Below are 18,008 nucleotides of genomic sequence, written 5' to 3' on the forward strand. Positions count from 1 at the left end.
TGACCCTGGGCTGCAGAATCCTATGCCTGCTGGTCCTTTTAGCTGCCCAAATCAGCATTAATCCACTTACCTGAGCGAAGAGTTTTAACACAGAATTCTACATCCATTGTCCCAGGAGAAGAAATTTAATAAATTCTTAGAGGGGGGGAAATGAAAAAATGTCAACCTGTGTTATCAGCTGCTGAATGCCTGTTAGATAAAAATGTGCAACCACAAGCCAAGCATTTCAAGTACTCCCATCAACTAGACAAGGTCCAGTTACAGGACACTGGAGGTCAGATATACCTTCTCCCTCACTTAAAGCTTTGCTTCATTCCTGTAAAGATACCTTTAAACTGCCTGCTAAATCAAAACCCTGTATAGGTCTATTTTCCCAGCAACAGCTTAAACAGAGTAGCAGACTTAAAGCACAGGAAAAAAACCACTGGGTGGTAGGCACTTCCCAAAAACCTTGAAACATTTCCTCGTTTCATAAGCTCCCTATTAATATTGTGAAAGTTAGGCATGTGATAATTAGGAGTGAGGGGAAAGAGAAAGCGAGAAAAGAGAAACACTAAAGTCAAGGCTGTTTCTACTCTGCACCAACTTGTATATGCAAGCTGCCCATTTCACTGGGTACAAACACATCTGGGTTTAGAGCAATCTGGCTCGGTTTAAAGTTAGTCTCATTATTATGCTTGCTGTCTGAATCAACCCAAAGACCTATTTCCCACTGCTGAGCAAAAGAGAAAACATGCCTGTATTAATGAACTGCATACATGAAGATAACCTTCCAGCGAATACTCATTCATGCAGATCCTTTGGAACGGGGTCGGATCATTCCAGCACCTGGTTATCTACAGGTGTTTCCTACTCCTCACTCCAAAGTACTCAAGAGTTGCCATCCTGTGAGATTTGTTAAAGTATGCAGAGGCAACTTGCCCTGCCTACCCTCCCCCCCTCCCCATAGCAAGTGGGGTTTACTGCTGAGTAGGGCTTTGGACAGAGTACAGCCGTTAGCAGTAGATAAAGCTGGGCTTACTGAGTCAGAGTGGGTGGATCTGTGTGTGGCTAATGGAGAGGATGTCTCTTTATACCTTTCACTAGCATAACTTTGTTATCAGACAGGAGACAAGCTGCTTCCCTTCCATAGGGGAAAGCTATGCCAGAAGATCAGGTTGGCAGAAGAGTTGCATGGCATGGGGAAAAGTATGCACAACGTTATTAAACCCAATCTGTGATGCTGTCAGATTTCCAGAGATCTTCATTTCAAACTAGGGCCAGGCTTTGAGCAGATGCTTTGTTTCTTTTCCTTTTTGAAACGGAGTGAGAGGGAGGAGAGAGTGCAGCTTTTAGCTGGAGACTTCTGGCTCACCCCTCCTTCCAGAGAGGATCCTGACAGACTACGGAGCTGGGATGAATTATTAGTATTGTAGGAGGGGTGGGGAGGAGGCGGTTCCCTCATCAAGACAACACACTGACAGATGAGGAATCTTTTTTAGAGGAACAGCTGTAGAAAAGAGGAAAGAAGTATCTTTTGGCCAACACCCCTGCCAGGGTGAGAAAACAATTTAAACTCTCCTCATTATTCCACCTGTTACACCTTGAGTGGCAGATTCAAACCCAGGGTTCAGGAGGCACACAGGCAAAAGCTTTAGCACATTATAATTCACTCCTTCATCCTCTTTACTTACACGAAGGCCAGAATCTCCTTGTTGCTAGAAACAAATGGCCATTGCTATATCTCCACCTACTGGATGAACAGGGCCATGTTGGCTCCAGTAAGGCCCATTTGAACGTTAGCAGGTGGGCTGGCAGGGTTCACATTGATTAACTAATGACTGCGGTATATGAAGCCTGAAAGCTTGCATTAATAACTCCATGCCGCACTCCTCCCATCTATCACCAAATTACTGGGGGATGCAAACTCTTAATATATACATCATTTCTCCTTGTGAGTCTCAGAGCTACGCACAGACTTCTAATGAAGAATTCTTTTCCCAGGCAGTTTGGGCGAGCCAGAGAAGGCAGGAGCGGGCTGCTCTCCACACCACTTGGAGAGCCCTCCCTGTCTCTGGCTATAGGAAATAAACGGGAGTGCGTGCCATCCAAGCCCCCAACTAGCTCATCAATTGAGAAGAGCTTTGCTCTGCCAAATGGTGCTGCAGCTGAGCCATAAATCATGCCACAATAAATCTTGCTTTGCAGGGCCATTTCTATTTAAAAAACAGAAATTTACCAGAGTATAGCGTATGTGCCAGAGGGATGGAGCAGTTCGCATTTCATTGCTGTTTTGTATTTTTCTCTTGCTTCCTCCCTGTTGTTGGCATCCATCTGTCTCGGGAGACAATGCACTGCACCTCCAGGGGTGAAGTCAAGCCACTGCATGAGCAGCACCAAAGTGACCTCCCTGGGGCGCAAGCCTGGGCTGCCCAGACAACAAGTGTTAGAAACTGAGATATGAAAGCTAGGACTAAATGACACCTTAAACCTAGGTTACAGGCGCAACAACGGAATGTCTAGGCACACTTTTTAATGACAAGAATACAAAGCTGAAAATGAATGAACTGCAGCTAAAATCTTATGTTCATTTTTCACATGGTCCAGTCCTCATCTGAAGACTGCAAAAAACAAAGCCACGCTTCCCCTGAGCCCCCCGGCCCCCCCCCCAATATTCTTAAGAGTGTCTCTTTTCCAGTCTTCAGAGAGTGGCCGGAAGTGGGGAGGCAGAAAAACGTCCTCCTTTCCTTCCACTCCTCAGACAAGCCCTGGATTCTCCCTACACCCCCTTTCCCTCATATAAATATACAGTCATACCTTGGAAGTCGAAGAGAATCCATTCGGAAACCAGGGCGTGGCTTCCGATTGGCTGAAGGAAGCTCCTGCAGACAATCGGAAGCTGTGGAAGCCCCATCAGACATTCAGCTTCCAAAAATAGTTTGCAAACTGGAACAGTCACTTCCGGGTTTGCGGCATTCAGGAGCCAAAACATTCGAGAACTAAGCTGTTTGAAAACCAAGGTATGACTGTATCTTTTTAGCACTACAACTAACACCTATTAAAGGCCTATACAACTGATGGCAGAAACACCCACCTTGAGTGTCCAGTTCGCAAACCTAAGACTTAAGTGTCCTTCAATCATCCCATTCTAAAATTTGATTTTAAGCATCACTGTGAGAGTCTGAAATAGATAACACTTTAACATACACTACTTAAAGCATCATAACTAACTGGCTAGTATATTTCAAATTAAAAGCATAAAACTTTTTTCTCTTTTAAACCCAACAAAGTTTTCAGGTCCCCAATCCATGCATGTTTTACTTGGAAGGAATCCCCGACTTCGAAGTAAGAATCATTACACAACAGATGAATCATGTACAACGGTTTTTCAAAATTTTCTTCTCTTCTTTCTTTATGTTTCCACTGCCCCCTTATTTTATTCAACATCCCCCAATTGCACCTGAACACCCCCCACCAAGGAGTGGTAACACCCAGTTTGGGAAACACTGGCTTAAACCAATATTGCATCTTATTATGAAAGCAGGAGACAAACCTCAAAGGAAATTAAGTGCATTTGCTTTGTGCCTATTTTTTGTGTCCTCAGTGCTGCTATGAACATCCTGAAACTTTCTCTAAGGAATTCTGTAACCTACCAAAGGACAAAAACAGGCATGTCATCACTGAGGCCCTCTTCAATATGGATGGGTTTTTCCAAACCTCTAGCTTCTCTAGGCTGACTAATTCAATTTTCCCTATCCAAGCACACACACACCCCGCCCCAACAGGGGGTTTCAACATTACCAAAAAAAAGCGAATGTATAGCTGTTTCATGCATTTTTTGCAATTTTTTTTTCTTTAACTGATTTGCCAAAGGATTTGCATAACCCAATTTCCTCAAACAAAGATAGACAATTTGTAATCTGATTACTAAGAGATCTGGTTCAAACCTTTCTGTTCCTTGGTTCTATACAGTAAATACTCTGAGTTGGGTTAACAGAATTAGAAGGGGCCAGGTGGCCATCTATTCTAATCCCCTGCCAGCCCTCTGTCTAACAGCCTTCTGAACAGATTTCCTACTAGATTTGGTGGAAACATGCAGCCGTCTCCACCTTGGTGGGATGTTTTGAGGGTGCTGTTGTGCAGCCTGAAGGCTGCTCATGCTCCCTGCCACCATGCCTGGTCTCACAAGAGAACCCAGCCTCCTCAGAGTGAGAATCTGCCATCATCGTCCTGTTTCAATGCCCTTCCTGCCCAGGGTGTCACCAGCACAGGAGGCTGTTGCTCCACCAATTAAGACTCCATTCTTCATAGCTGCTACCTTGGTCCCTGCCCAGAGTCTACTCACTTTCCTTCCCTTTCCTTGGGTAGCTACCTCCATCCACTTCTTCCTATTTCCTGCCTGCCTGACCTAGAAAGCCGGCACAAGAATCCTCCTCCACATTTGTATCCTCCTCCTTATTTTTGCTAGCTTGCCTCAAAACTCTCACTCGATAGTATTTTAATACAGTGGAACCTCAGGTTACCGCGGGGATCCATTCCAGAGGCCCCGCCACAACCCGAAAATGAAGCACATCGAAGCGCCGCGTCTGCGCATGCGCGAAGCGCAATTTAGCACTTCTATATATGCGCTGAACCTGGGTTTGCCGCGGACGTCTGCCAAAGCGGACGCAAGAGGAGGCGGACACAGAACGAGGTTTGACTATATCCAAAATATTCAGCCAAGCTTTATTTGGAATTATTTTTAATGGAGCGATAGTTTCCTTTGGTTTTCTTTAATATTTGCTAAAACAGTATTTGGGTCTACTACATCTCTTGTTTGTGTCGATCATTCTGTGGACCAACATTGGTATCAATATTCTCAACAGAAGTAACGCCACCTATGCTTCCTGCTATCAATCCCCCCTGTGATTAATGCCCTCAAAAGACATGGGGGGGTTACAAAGGTCAGCACATAAATATTCATAAGCTTGGTTGTATTTTGGGGAGGGAAAGGAAGGAAGAGTTCAATTGGTTTTCCTTCTTTTCCTCTCAAAAAGAAAAAAACATTAAGCTTTCCAGTAATGTAATTTAGCAATTTGCTGCATTTTAATCATTGCATATAAGTGTATAAGGTAATTATATATAATATGCCTAATTGATACAGCGCAAACCTCCCACCACCACCAGAGGTTCAATATGGGATGCAGAATAGGGCTGAATGCAAAGACTGAGGGCAGGCTGGGAAAAGGTGGTAATTAGAGCAAGGAATGAAAGAGCTGTGTATTATAATTAGATGAAGAGAAGCATGCAAAGCAATGGGCTCAATTTGGCAGCTCCCCACGTGGGCGGCTTAATATGAAATTTCTTGGCAGCACAAAAGCTCCCAATGGTGTGGATTTTGAAGCCAGTTGTCCTCCTCCCGAATACTCCATGTTATACCCTGCCCCATGAATTCATGTTCCAGTGCAAGGGCAGATAAGGGAAAGTAGTGCAGATTTCAAACGTTTTGCACCATGACAGCTGACCAAGGACTCCAGGCTTTGGGCGAAAAACCGCAAGGGCCAGGAAACTAGACTCATAAGAGACTCAGGTGGACTCAAACTAGTTCACTCCTCAGTGATTCCTCAAGTTCGGAAGGGGAAAGTCAGCCCCTATGACTGGCAGGCCATCTGCGTTTGCTTGATCAACAGAGCAATGGATTCCTCTTGTGGCATTTCTGATTCCAGCTTAGTGCACTGACCTTCAAAGTGTCTAGCAATGGATGTGGCTGCTCCCAACCACACTCTGGCCTTGGAGGAACCAAAAGCTGCCACTTCTCAGAAATACTGCATCAGTTTCCAGGTCACACCAGCAAAATCCAAAACCACCTCACCTGCAGCTAACCATTTTGGGTGGCACAGAAAGGACACACATATAACTAAAAGTAGAATGGCCCTAGGTTAATTTTAACTCTGCCCCAAAGGTAAATGCATAGTAGCTTTATAAATACACAACTAGTTGGCCACATTCTCCAATACTGTTGCAGAATACCAAGGCACACTTGAAAAAGGTAAAAATCTAGAAAAATTGAGGGAGATCTTTTGTCAATCCATCACCTGTCATTTAGCTCATTTATCAATCAATTATATTTATAAAACTGCACAATAACACAGCCTCAATATTTTCCCCTTTAAAACACATGGAAGTATGATATAATTTATAATTCAGCATAAGCTACAACACAGTGATTGGTCATTTGCTATTAGAATCATATCCCCCCCTTCCCCCCCATATCAATCAAATCTTTATTACTGCCTTAATGTAAGATACTCCATTGATTAAAACTGGCTCCTACTGATTAATCAACCCAAACTTTAGTTGATTAAGCCACCGAATAAATTCTTGCATATGTAATAGGGGAAGGGAACTGACATGAACAAAGATTTTATTGCGAAGGGACTATTTTTAAGGCATGGAAGGGCACTCATGTAGAAATGAGTGCAATGTCCTGATGCATAAATATCTCCTGCCAGTGGCTGTTAACACCAACTCTGCCTCTGTTATTGCACAGCATGACTTCCAAACTGGTGGAGTTCGTAACTCTCTTCACTCCTACTATTCCCTGAGGTACTCTAAGATTATCACTACCAGGGTCGAAGAGTCTATAAAAAGGATGAAGGGAGCTGGGAAAATTCCACAGAGGTAGAACCAGAGAAGGAGAGTCACGGAATCATCATTAACAAGCGTTTCTGACAAAAGGCAGCCAGCTGCACCAGTCTTTTTTTCTTGAAATCGATGAGCTCCCCCTGCTGACTTATGGCATCCTTACTATTTGCAATAGCAAGAATGGTGGTCTGTGTTGGTCTCACGGAAATTAGGATCACCGAAATAGTATCTCATTGCTCCAGCCTGGAGCTTAAACCTGGAGCGGGAGGGACCACAGCTCAGTGGTACAGTGCATAGTGTGCAGATAGCAGTTGGTGGGGGAAACCCACCTTGACCTGAAATCATGGACAGCTGCTGTCAGGCGAGTAGGAAAATCTAGGTGAAAAGGGGAAATAGCCCGACCCTCATTTTTGGAGTATTCTTTCATTAGACAGGCAATGTAGAACTCAGAACATTTAAAAGGTGGAGACAATGTCCTTTTTTATTTATTCGTTCCACTACATCCCAACTACTTAGTCCCCCAAAAGAGGCTCATAATGAATTAACGCAAAAACAGAAGCACTCATATGATAAAGCAATAAAATGTATAAAGTAAGAGATTGTGTAAAAGTGAAGGATAAAAACTCAAAAGGTCAGACAAAAGAAAAAAGTTTCAACTCCCTTTCTCAAAGGGCATGGATCTAATGAGTTTCCTTTTGGGAAGGAAATCCATGATGCTGGAACTTCCATTGACTCCTGGTTCACACATACTGATAGGCCAAACAAGTTGCCCCATAGGTGATCAAACAAACCACAGCTTGTTTCTACCTTAAATAACTGTAGCCTTAGGTGCAAACCAGGCATAAAAAGGCACTACTTTCTGGTAGATGGCAAGTCTTGTCTCCTGCGGTGTATGGAATCCATGCAGGATAGTGGATTCTAATCCAGTTTTTGAAATGGAGCAAGTCAACATCTACAGAGCAACACCTTAACCAGAAGCTGCATTCAGCTTAAAAGCAGCTCTGCTCTGCTTTCTATGCCATGTTCACAAGCATGCAGTACAATCCTATCTTCAATGGGGCTTGCTCCCTAGTAGGAGAGTATATGTTTGAAGCTCTAAAGGCACTTGCGAAACAAAGCAAAAAGCTGCAACCCTCTAGACAAGGCTCTGAAACGGTGTTTGAGCAAGTCCTGGCTCAGACATACATGTAACACTGTGTGATTGCTCTACACTTAGGTTACCATACAGTTGATAAAAAGCAGCTGGAAGCGTGGACTGACTCCTGAAAAACAATCAGTTTGATTTTGTATCATAATTCTGTTCGGGGTATTTTTCGCCCTATAGGACGCACTTTTTCCCCTCCAAAAATGAAGGGGAAATGTGTGTGCGTCCTATGGGGCGAATGCAGGCTTTCGCTGCAGCCTGGAGAGCGAGACGGGTCGGTGCGCACCGACCCCTCTCGCTCTCCAGGCTTCAGGAAGCTATCCGCAAGTCTTGCAAGCCCGGAGGGATGTACCGCGGGCTCGCAAGGCTTGTGGGCAGCAGCCTGCAGCCCCACAAGCTCGGGGGATAGCGGGGTGGTGGAGCGCCGCCACCCCTCTATTCCCCGACCTGATCTGGAGGCTGGCGGGGGGGGAGAGAAGCAAGCTTGCTTCTCTCCCCCCCCCCGCCAGCCCCACAAGCTCGGGGGATAGGGGGATGGCAGAGTGCCGCCACCCCGCTATTCCCCGACCTGATCTGGAGGCTGGGGGGGGGGAGAAGTAAGCTTGCTTCTCCCCCCGCCAGCCCCACAAACTCGGGGGACAGTGGGGCAAGCTGTCACTGAAGGCAGAAGAGGGAGACGGAGCGCTCCGTCTCCCTCTTCTAGCTTGGGGATGGCTGCGCAAACCTGGGGGGGAAATAAAAATTTTTCCCTTGATTTCCCCCCCAAAAAACTAGGTGCATCCTATGGGCCAGTGCGTCCTATAGGGCGAAAAATACGGTAACTGACATCCTATTGAGAAACATTAAAGGCACCTGATGACGCATCGTCAAGTGGGAAATACGCATTTGTAAACCAGCTCTGCAAACAACGTTATAAACACACGTTGTAATGGTGGGTTCCACCTGCGTGGGCAGGAACCAACTTGCTGTGCTTTTATGCTTTTCATTAAGCTGGGTCTGGGGGCTATTGGTACTAAGCAACTTGATTCACCATAGGCCAAAACGTCCACCTACCTCATCCCTCAGTCAAACTCCTGATGCCCGCTGAGTCACCTTCATCACCAAGCCCTGCTTCAGTGGCAGGGGGTCAGCTTATGGGAATCTCATTAATGAATGCAGATCTATGCTGCAACAGCTTTAGAGGAAGAGCTGGCTGTCCTTGGCAAAGACGTACCCTGGAAGCATGTGTGAAGCTGGCTTTTTCCTTTCTTTTTTTTTAATCAATCTCAGGAGGACAGAGTTTCAAATCAGAAATCCCAAGCCCTCCTGCATTGGCCAGAAGAGGTTTCAACTAATCTCCGTTAATAAATCTTTGCCCAGAAAGCCCAACTGCTTTTGGCCTTAATACAAAAGCAACATCTGCTAGAGTGGTCTTCTGATTACAGAACCCCCATCAGGAAGCAGGATTAGTCTTCTCTTATCAAAACTGCACGGGCTCAGAGGGTATTCTCAGGCCTCCCTTTAATGCTGGACTAAGTAGCACTGAATCCAGCCAAGTATTAACGCTGCATTTGCTAGTGGGCTTCTGTTCTGTTTCCACCTGACAGTTCTGTGCAAAGGCAATCAATCCTAGCCTATTCCTGAATGGAATAGGCTCTAACCGCAGTGCATGGAATATAATCCATTCAGCTGAATTTATATAAAGAAACAGTAAACATTCACATGAGCAACAAATGCTGAAAAATGCAAAGTAATCCAATTGGCACATTCCTACAGATTGCGGGGGGGGGGGGGGAGTCAGAAAAGAAAAGGGCTGGTCAGATGCAGAGCACAGACTATGCAAAGGAAGCCAGAATACTTTCTTCATACCCAGAGGCAGATCTTGGAATACAATTCCACTACTAAATCAGTTTGATGTCTTTTTCACAGAGGAAGAGCCCAATGTTTTCATGCCCCTTTGTAAACCATGGCATCCAACTTGCAACAGATAGAAACACAAATGCTCAATTCACCTTGGTGTAAGCCTGCAAGGAGAGTCTGGTGCTACAGCTCCCAACCAGGGAACACAGTGAAGTAAGGTAAAGGTAAAGGGACCCCTGACCATTAGGTCCAGTCGTGACCGACTCTGGGGTTGCAGCGCTCTTTTCGCTTTATTGGCCGAGGGAGCCGGCGTACAACTTCCGGGTCATGTGGCCAGCATGACTAAGCCGCTTCTGGCGAACCAGAGCAGTGCACGGAAACGCCGGAACGGTACCTATTTATCTATTTGCACTTTGACATGCTTTCGAACTGCTAGGTTGGCAGGAGCAGGGACCGAGCAACGGGAGCACACCCCGTCGCGAGGATTCGAACCACCGACCTTCTGATCAGCAAGTCCTAGGCTCTGTGGTTTAACCCACAACGCCACCTGCATCCCTCACACACAGTGAAGTACAATTTACCAAAGAGGCTGGTGATCTCAAAGCAGTCTCAGTACCCCTCATAAAACTACAGTTCCCAGACTATTTTATTCTATTTTACTTATTTTAGTGAGGGGGAGGAGAGCTACGACAGTAAAATGGGACTTAAGCCAATTGAAATTGGTGTTGTACATGTACCATCAAGTGCAAACCATTCCAGTGGCAGGATTTTGGTTCACAAAAAATAGTATTTTCCCTGTCCTGCATAGAGAACACAAATATAGGAAGTTGCCATACAGAAGGGCAAACTATTTGTCAATTGAGCCCATTATCATTAACTCTGACCAGCAGCATCTCTCCAGAGTCTCAGGGAGAGGGAAGACTTTCCCATCAACTGCTACCAGATCCTTTTAACAAGATGCACTAGGGAGTGAATCTTGGACTTTCTGCATACAAAGAAGGTGCTGTATCATTGAGTTATGGTCCCTCTGCTTTCTGGAGGCTTTTATATTGTGCTCCTGTTTTACAAGGTGCCAACCATTCTGCCTTTCCTACTCCTGAAGGATATTAATGTAGAGAAAAAGACAAAGGGCTACAAAATCCCTTTGTGTATTCGCAATGGATGGGGGAAGGCAGAGCCATCAGGATAAAAAGAGAGGTGCAAGGAGGAGCAAATTGACTGGAAGGTCTAGCTGCAACTCAGAACAGATTTCAACCACCACACCCTCCACTTTGAATAAATCATTACATGAGAATTACATTGCTACTATTAACATTATTAATTTCATTTGTAAAGGCACCTACTACAAAAAGGCTCAAGGCAACCTACAATACAAAAAACCAACAAAATAATTAAAAGCAAACACTCAAAATGATCATAAACTAATTCTAAAAGAAACAGACAGAAACTCGATCCTCTCATCACATATACAAGCCAGCTAAAACAACCATAAGAGTAACAGAGAAGTTAACAATCAAACGCCTGGGAGAAGAGGAAAATATTCAACTGGTGCCAAAAATATGTTAATGCAAGGTTCTAGGGCCACTTATGCTAGTCCAACGGGGGAAGAACTTTGCTAAGGATTGCCTTTACCTCTGTAGATCTGAAAACTAATGAAACAGAGAAAAATTAAAGTAGGAAAAATATACTCGTTTCCTGCCAGAGGTCTGTCTTAGAGCTTTGTCAGAAGCTCAGCCCCCAGCCCCATTAGCATGCTAAAATCAAACCACTGAAAATATAGCTGTGTCTAAAGAACCTAGCTTTGGAACTAGCGCCACCTAGCGGAGGCCAGGAAGCAAATAAAGCAAGATTTTTTGAGCTTTCAAAAATGAAGAGATGAGCTGCGAGGGTGCGCAATAAATCAATCTCTAAGTTAAAGTGTGCTTCAGAAACAAAAAGCTGCCGCTGGAAGAGGTATGTCTTTTGGACTAAATGTGAAAAATCCTGAGGCCATGTTTTGTTTTTTTATTTAAAACAACAACTGCACCATGACACCAAAGCCCTAGTTGGATGAGTCCATTCCTATGCGGAAGGCAATGGCAACTGCAAAAATGGTCTCATTAACTGGGGTCTGAGCCATGCTCCTGGCACCTCTTGCACACCCTCAGGCACTGCCATCCCGGAGACCAGTAGTGCCAATGGGAAATCATACTGCAGAAAATAATCTTGTTACAGTGCTCTGGCAGACAACAGCTTTCCAGTGACATTTCAGATCCACTCTGCCTGGAAATGTCAGTATTTATAAGTTGCATCACTAATCTCAGGAAAGGACACTTTTGGGACATCCATCAAGTTGCCATGCATTAAATACAATTAAAAAACCATGCGCCCGGGAATCAGAAGGCTGCCTCTTCCCTGACAGCTCTTTTCCACATCAACAGCAGCATATATGGACATACCATTTACTAATAAAGCTACAGCAGTAGCAAAACTCCCAGCCCATATGCTGCTACATAGGAAAGGCCTGCCCATTTCTCAACTTAACAGGATCTGACCGTTGCAGATTTTCCCCCAAAAGGCACAGTGTGCCAAGGGTATGACAAGATATGACATACTCACGCTTTGCATCACTGCAGCAGGAGTCTGCCAAACAGGAGATTACCAGAAACTGCCTGATTTGCATATTCCTATATTTGCCTGATATTATTTTTTCCTGGGTGCTGAAGAAGAATTGTAGGTTTTTGGAGTCACATCACAAGGAGGCTTTCTCAACTGATGTATGTGATTGGATTCTGTCCCTTACTCTGCAGACACTTTCAGGTGACACACCCATTCTCTGGATGAAATCTGTGCAAAGGGTGAGGTTTCACCAGGACACTGGACTACATAGCCCTGCCATGTACCAGGAGACTGAACTACTCAGCTATGGCCCTTCCAGCTTTGGTAGGTAATGTTTCCATGGTTCAAAGCTTGTGGTTCCTTGGTACAGAGGATCCAGGGGTAGGATTTGAGCGCAAAGAAGCTTCCCTGGAATGCCAACCCTGCTAGTGGTCCTGCTTTGGACCCAGATGGCTCTGTGGTCTCTTTTATAATGCTAAATACCCACCCACAACATACTCACCAAGATTTGGGCTCTCCGAAATGCAGGTAGTTGATGCTGTAAAGATCCATGTCCTCTGTATGCCAAGCAAATGTGGTTTTCCACATTCCAAAGTAGAGGTAGGGGGTGTTCACGCCTTCGATGATAATTCCACACTGATGTTCCACCATATCTAGTAGAGTGTTCAGATTCCCAATATTCCACTGTTCCACATCCTATAGGAGGAGAAAGAAGCCACTCTCAGGAGGGAAAGCAAAAGCTCCTTTGGCTTCAGGACAGAGAGGCTGCTGGCTGCCACATCCACATGCAATGTGGCAAGAGCAGGGTGCCTGCAGCCATTACCAACAGCATGGGTATGGGACACGCAATGGTCCCCTGGGCAGCAGGTCTGAAGGAAAGAACTGGCATACGCATACACACACACACACACACACACACACCATCAAACAGGTACAAAAACTCCCCTCTGCAACATGAATTACTCTCCACCAATGTTAAGGAGAGATCTGATTCACAGAGGAAGGGGGGAAGGATGACAATGGAAGTTGGAAGAGGGAGACAAATCATGACTGAAACGTGCCCTAAGTATAATGCACGTACGACTATATCCACCGAGTTCTGCTTAAGGGTCACCACCCATGTGAACTTTGCAAATTTAAAGCCAGTCACAGCTCCTAACTAAGGAATCACACGAAATGCAGTACTTTTGAAAGAAGCCAGAAATCCCTGCACAAAAGGTTTTCGGCACTTCCATTTAATTAGAATTGCAATTAAGCCTGCTTCAAAATTATCTGGGCCTGCAGAGCGGACACACACTCATCGCATCTCATTGTCGCTTACTGCATCATAAAGGGAACCGCTGATATCTGCTCCATAAATAGGAGACACAAAAGTCAGATTCTTCCAGTATTTGCGTTCCAAGTCATCAAAATCTTGGTGCCGGGGGGTACAGTACCTGGTCAATGAAATAGAAGAGGAAGCAAAAGATTAGACATGGCAAACCCACTTAATCTTACATGCTTGTGCTTCACACACCTGATCACTTTTATAAGGAATGTGCTTCTATGTAGAGAACAGCGTGCAAACTACACAGCTGCAGCCACACGACACACATATACGTGTGGAGGAGCTTTAAATCGCTGGAGCTGGCACATAGGGTTGAAAGTGCGCATGACTTTCCTGCAGAAAAGCAATTTCTATGTAAAGATTTATTCCACCTGACAAGCCACATCAGGGCAACTAGACTACTGGGGAGCTTCCCTCCCCCCCGCCCCCCAATGTGGCTTAGCTAGTTACCTTAAAAGCACCAGAATTGTGGTAGCTGATGATTGCAGCCAACAAAACACACACACACAGAAAATTTAGGTTACCCCTCTTTGCTCAACAGCAGGGCCATGCAACCTTTTATGCCCCGTCCCATATTAAGAACCATGTGGGAAAGGTGCTTTGGCCGTGTGTGCTCCAGAATGCACCTGTGGGAATCACTTCATTTGATGCACCTCCCCTTTCTCCGATTCCTCCTGAAGCTGCCCTCATTCTTCAAACCCCATTAGACTTCCTTCCTTCCCTCCTGTTCATTCCCTACTTATCTTCTCTGGCTTTCAAACTGCTTTCTCTTCCTTTCTATGTAATTTCAGAGCAACTGAGACAATATTTTATATTATTTTCAAAAAAGCATTTTCCCTTTTTTGTATAGCTTGGGTAGCATATGTTTTTCCCCAGATAGCTAAGAACAAATTGTTGAGATTCTGCTGTATCTGCACGCATTTGTAGAGAGAAATTACTTCAGCTTGCTTTCCAGAACAGCAGGAGGGCAATCCCATCAAACCCCAGTGGGGCTTCCTTTGAGTAGACCTCAGTAGGACTGAGAAGTCTAATCTAAAGTAGCTATAGTAGAACTTGAAGGTAGAACTTGAAGGAGGGAAAGTCTTTTTTCCAGATTAGTTAATCCAGAGTACTTTTGTCTCTGGTTCTGACCATAGCAGGCATGCAGCTTCTTAGAGATTATCCCCGAGAGTGTGGCCCTTGACAGAAAAAGACTCAAACCCTCTAAAAAGGACAGGAAGGTGCATCACAGAGGAAACTAAACATGGCCAATACCCGGGCTGCCTCTATCAATACTAAATAAGAAAGTGCTTCTCCCACTGTTAAATCATGGTCCATTTTAAAACAAACACCATAATGGTCCTAACATGTACATACTTCTCACTATTGGCCAAGTGACGATAATCTCCAACCAGCATTGGTTTCTTCTGAATATTATACTGAGTGAAGAGTCCCGACTGCCCAGTCACCACCTGTTGGATTGGAGCGGGGATGACCATGCTGTCAATGTCGTCATAGGTCCTGCGTGGCTGCCACTCCTTGGGAGGAATCACCTTGAAAGCAGGTGGGAAAGCACATGTCAAGATCTCACCACTAAAAGGCACAAGGATTACAGTAACATAATTATTTTTGTCATTGAAACAGCAGCCAGGATTATCTTGGCTTCACTACTTGTTTAGTTCGGAGGAAGCTCCTTTACTATTATCATAATACTATACTAATATCATCATCAGTTGTAGAGCTAATACACTTGGCATCCTGGTCAAGTCACTAGTCAAATATCAACTGAGAATCAATTGATCACATATTGGTCAAATATTCAATGAAGCTAAGAATGCCACTGTATACAGAGTCAGCTATTTATTTCATTATAGTGCCACTACTAGAAAGGGCAGGAGTAAAGGTTATTTGAATCCATTCCTACATCAGTCAGCTGCAAACCTAGCAGATGAGCAAAGTTTCTGCTGCCTATGAGTTATAACTGCAGTAGGAACAGAAGCAGTCGTCAACAGCAAAGGTCACTGCCTGCAATTCCTTGTGACTCCAACTTATTTGCTACAGGAACCAGGTGGTGCCAGTTCTATAACTGTAGGCTGATTGTGGTCTTCTAAGATAAAAGCCAAGACAAGTAGTTGCTCTGCAATAAATGGTTCACATTTAAGACAAATCGAACCTAAAATTGGTTATAATAGCGAGAGAGGGAGGGAGGGAGTGCTACTGCAAAACAATGAAATTAATGAATTCGATTTTTCTTAATTTCACTTAATTCATTTTTACTTTATTGTTCTTACGTATCAAATTTGTTGATAAGGCTTTAAAAACATCTGACCACTCTTAAGACAGTATATTTGGTCAGTTGACCAAATTTTTTGGGGCAAACGTCCAACCCTAGATGTAGGATTCTTCTGAGCAGAAACTGCTAGCATGAATATCCCTATCAAAGGCAGTATTCTCAATGCTCCCTCACTCAATGCAAGAGAACATGGAAGAGTCACATTTTGGCTGGAGATAAAGGAGGCATCAAAGTACCTCGAGGGGCATTCTTGGAATTTAAAAAGTGACTCCCCATTGGCAGCTTATTAAGCCTGAGCATCTTATGTAACAGCAATTAAACTGCCTTGCTTATATTGGCTTCTCCACCCAATCTCAATTCACATATCCCTTCCTTCCTTGTCCTTTTGTCACACCAACTCCAACCAATATTGAGAGGATTGTTTTTTTGTCTTATGTTGGCACCTTGAAAAGGGCAAGAAGCTTTCTGATTGTACAACACAGCCTATTTGTAGGATACTGATAAGCTGCTGCTACATACAGTGCAACTCAACTAAGAAAACAAACCATCTGTTTCACCGTGATCAAGGAGCCCATGCTGAGTCTAGTGGAGGCCAGCTAACTGGAAGATATCCAGAGAAGTCCTGGGAAACTGAACAATGCAGAAAACTCCAACAGCAAAGCAAAATTAAACGGCACCTGGGCAGGCTGAACTAGGAAATTACTGCCTACAAACCTCTGGATTAAAAAGGCTGAAGTTTACTTCCTTCCTTCCTTAGGCAGGCAAGGGCCTACAGCCCAGGTGGGGTTCCTCAGCTGGAATACTCTCAGAACAAGCATGCTATGTGCTTCATGCTTTGCTTTTAGAGAAAAAAAGTGCCCCAGGTTCCAAAGATTTGGAGGGGGAAATGGAATTCACTGTGGGCACCCTTGCTATTCCTAATTCACACCTAAAATAGTAACACTCCCCCTGCCCCAATTCTCCAGAAGAAAGCCCTTTTGCTATCTGCCTAAAAAGGTAGTTAAGACACAATAATTAAGCACCCAGCAAAGCAAAAAGCCTCAGACAATAGAAGAGGAAAACCTCACTGTACCTGCCCATCTACAACTGGCTGATAGCTAGTTAGAATAATCTACCTCTAAGGAAGCAAACCTAGTGAAATTCATTAGTACACTTGACTGGACAAGGACACATGACCTGGAAAGCTTTCAACAATACTCCTTTCCCCTGTGAATCTGTAATAAAATTAGTAATTGGCCTGCTTCAATGAGGACCTTGTGTTTCCTGACTCAACTCACTCCTTGCTGAAGCTGTTTTGTTCTGCTGAATGTCCCCTGCGTGTGTTTTTGTGCCAGGTTGTGGCAAATGAGGCTCAACTATGCGGAGACAACTTTCCTGATGCTCCAACACACTTGAATGCCCATGTTGAAAATATTAAAAAGAAAGCAATTATATAAATATAAACTAAGCCTTTTCCAGCTAGATTTTCCACTTCCCCACTCCCACACCTTCCTCAGGGCCACCAATTTTTAACGTTAGTCAGGGGCAAAACTAGGCTTTATTTCACCCGGGTCAAAGACCTTGTTTAGCACCCCTCTGTGCACATTTGTGTACACACACAGAGGCTGGGAGCCTAAATGGCGCCCCTCTGGAGGCTTCACCCAGGGCAAAAAAGAAAAGAAAAAAAACCTGGCTAGCCCTCCCATAGCTACAGCTCTGTGTTAGTATTACTAACTGCATTTAAAAAATATATAATTGAATGTTACCCACAAGCCACTTTGAAGGAATTGTAACCTAAAAGGTAGAATACAAATTATGATTAATAAAATAAATATTGTGCACTTTAAGTGTGATGAATAGAATAGATTTATTTTTTTTAAGGGGACAGCCTGGAAATTGTGAAGCAGCCTCCACTGCCGTTCCAACCATCCACCTCACACAGGCCATGGTGGGTACAGGGGGCTGGAAGCATTGGTACTTTATTTAAAGATTTTGGGGGGGGGGGTGCCAACAGAGTACATTCAACAGAGGGCATTCCCTTTGTGCTCATTTGCCCAACTCCAAAAGCTACCCCCAAAAGCCAGTATCAAACTTTAAGCTGGCACTGGTATTTGTGGACAGCACAATAAAAAACACTTTTCTTGTGCTAGCTAGCATTATTACGTATCAAAAACATGATTTCAAGGTGCAGGATATATGTATCCTGACGATTTTGACAACTGATCTGCCGCAAACCATTATCTAAA

The 18,008-nt window shown here is 44.3% G+C and overlaps 2 protein-coding genes across 5 annotated transcripts in view; one reads left to right on the plus strand and one right to left on the minus strand.

The window, feature by feature from the left end:
• KDM4B (lysine demethylase 4B) overlaps positions 1–18,008 on the minus strand; it is a 188,554-nt gene that overhangs the window by 142,170 nt on the left and 28,376 nt on the right. For 3 of the 4 annotated variants that reach the window (XR_014520980.1, XR_014520981.1, XM_083483665.1), the window contains exons 3-5: positions 14,868–15,043; positions 13,506–13,620; positions 12,687–12,880 (exon numbers count right to left, since the gene is read on the minus strand). Coding sequence is in view for 2 of the 4 variants with exons in the window: in XM_083483665.1 (XP_083339791.1) it covers positions 12,687–12,880; positions 13,506–13,620; positions 14,868–15,043 (485 nt within the window). In the remaining 2 variants the exon portion in view is untranslated. Of the gene's footprint in view, positions 1–12,686; positions 12,881–13,505; positions 13,621–14,867; positions 15,044–17,020; positions 17,174–18,008 lie in introns of all 4 variants that reach the window. The other variant, XM_083483666.1, reaches the window with a different exon arrangement.
• Positions 1–18,008, plus strand: part of LOC310697329 (perilipin-3-like) — a 181,528-nt gene that overhangs the window by 58,668 nt on the left and 104,852 nt on the right. The window lies entirely within an intron of this gene.

Source organism: Podarcis liolepis (genome assembly GCF_965112155.1).
Source record: "Podarcis liolepis genome assembly, chromosome: 18".
Lineage (NCBI taxonomy): Eukaryota > Metazoa > Chordata > Lepidosauria > Squamata > Lacertidae > Podarcis > Podarcis liolepis.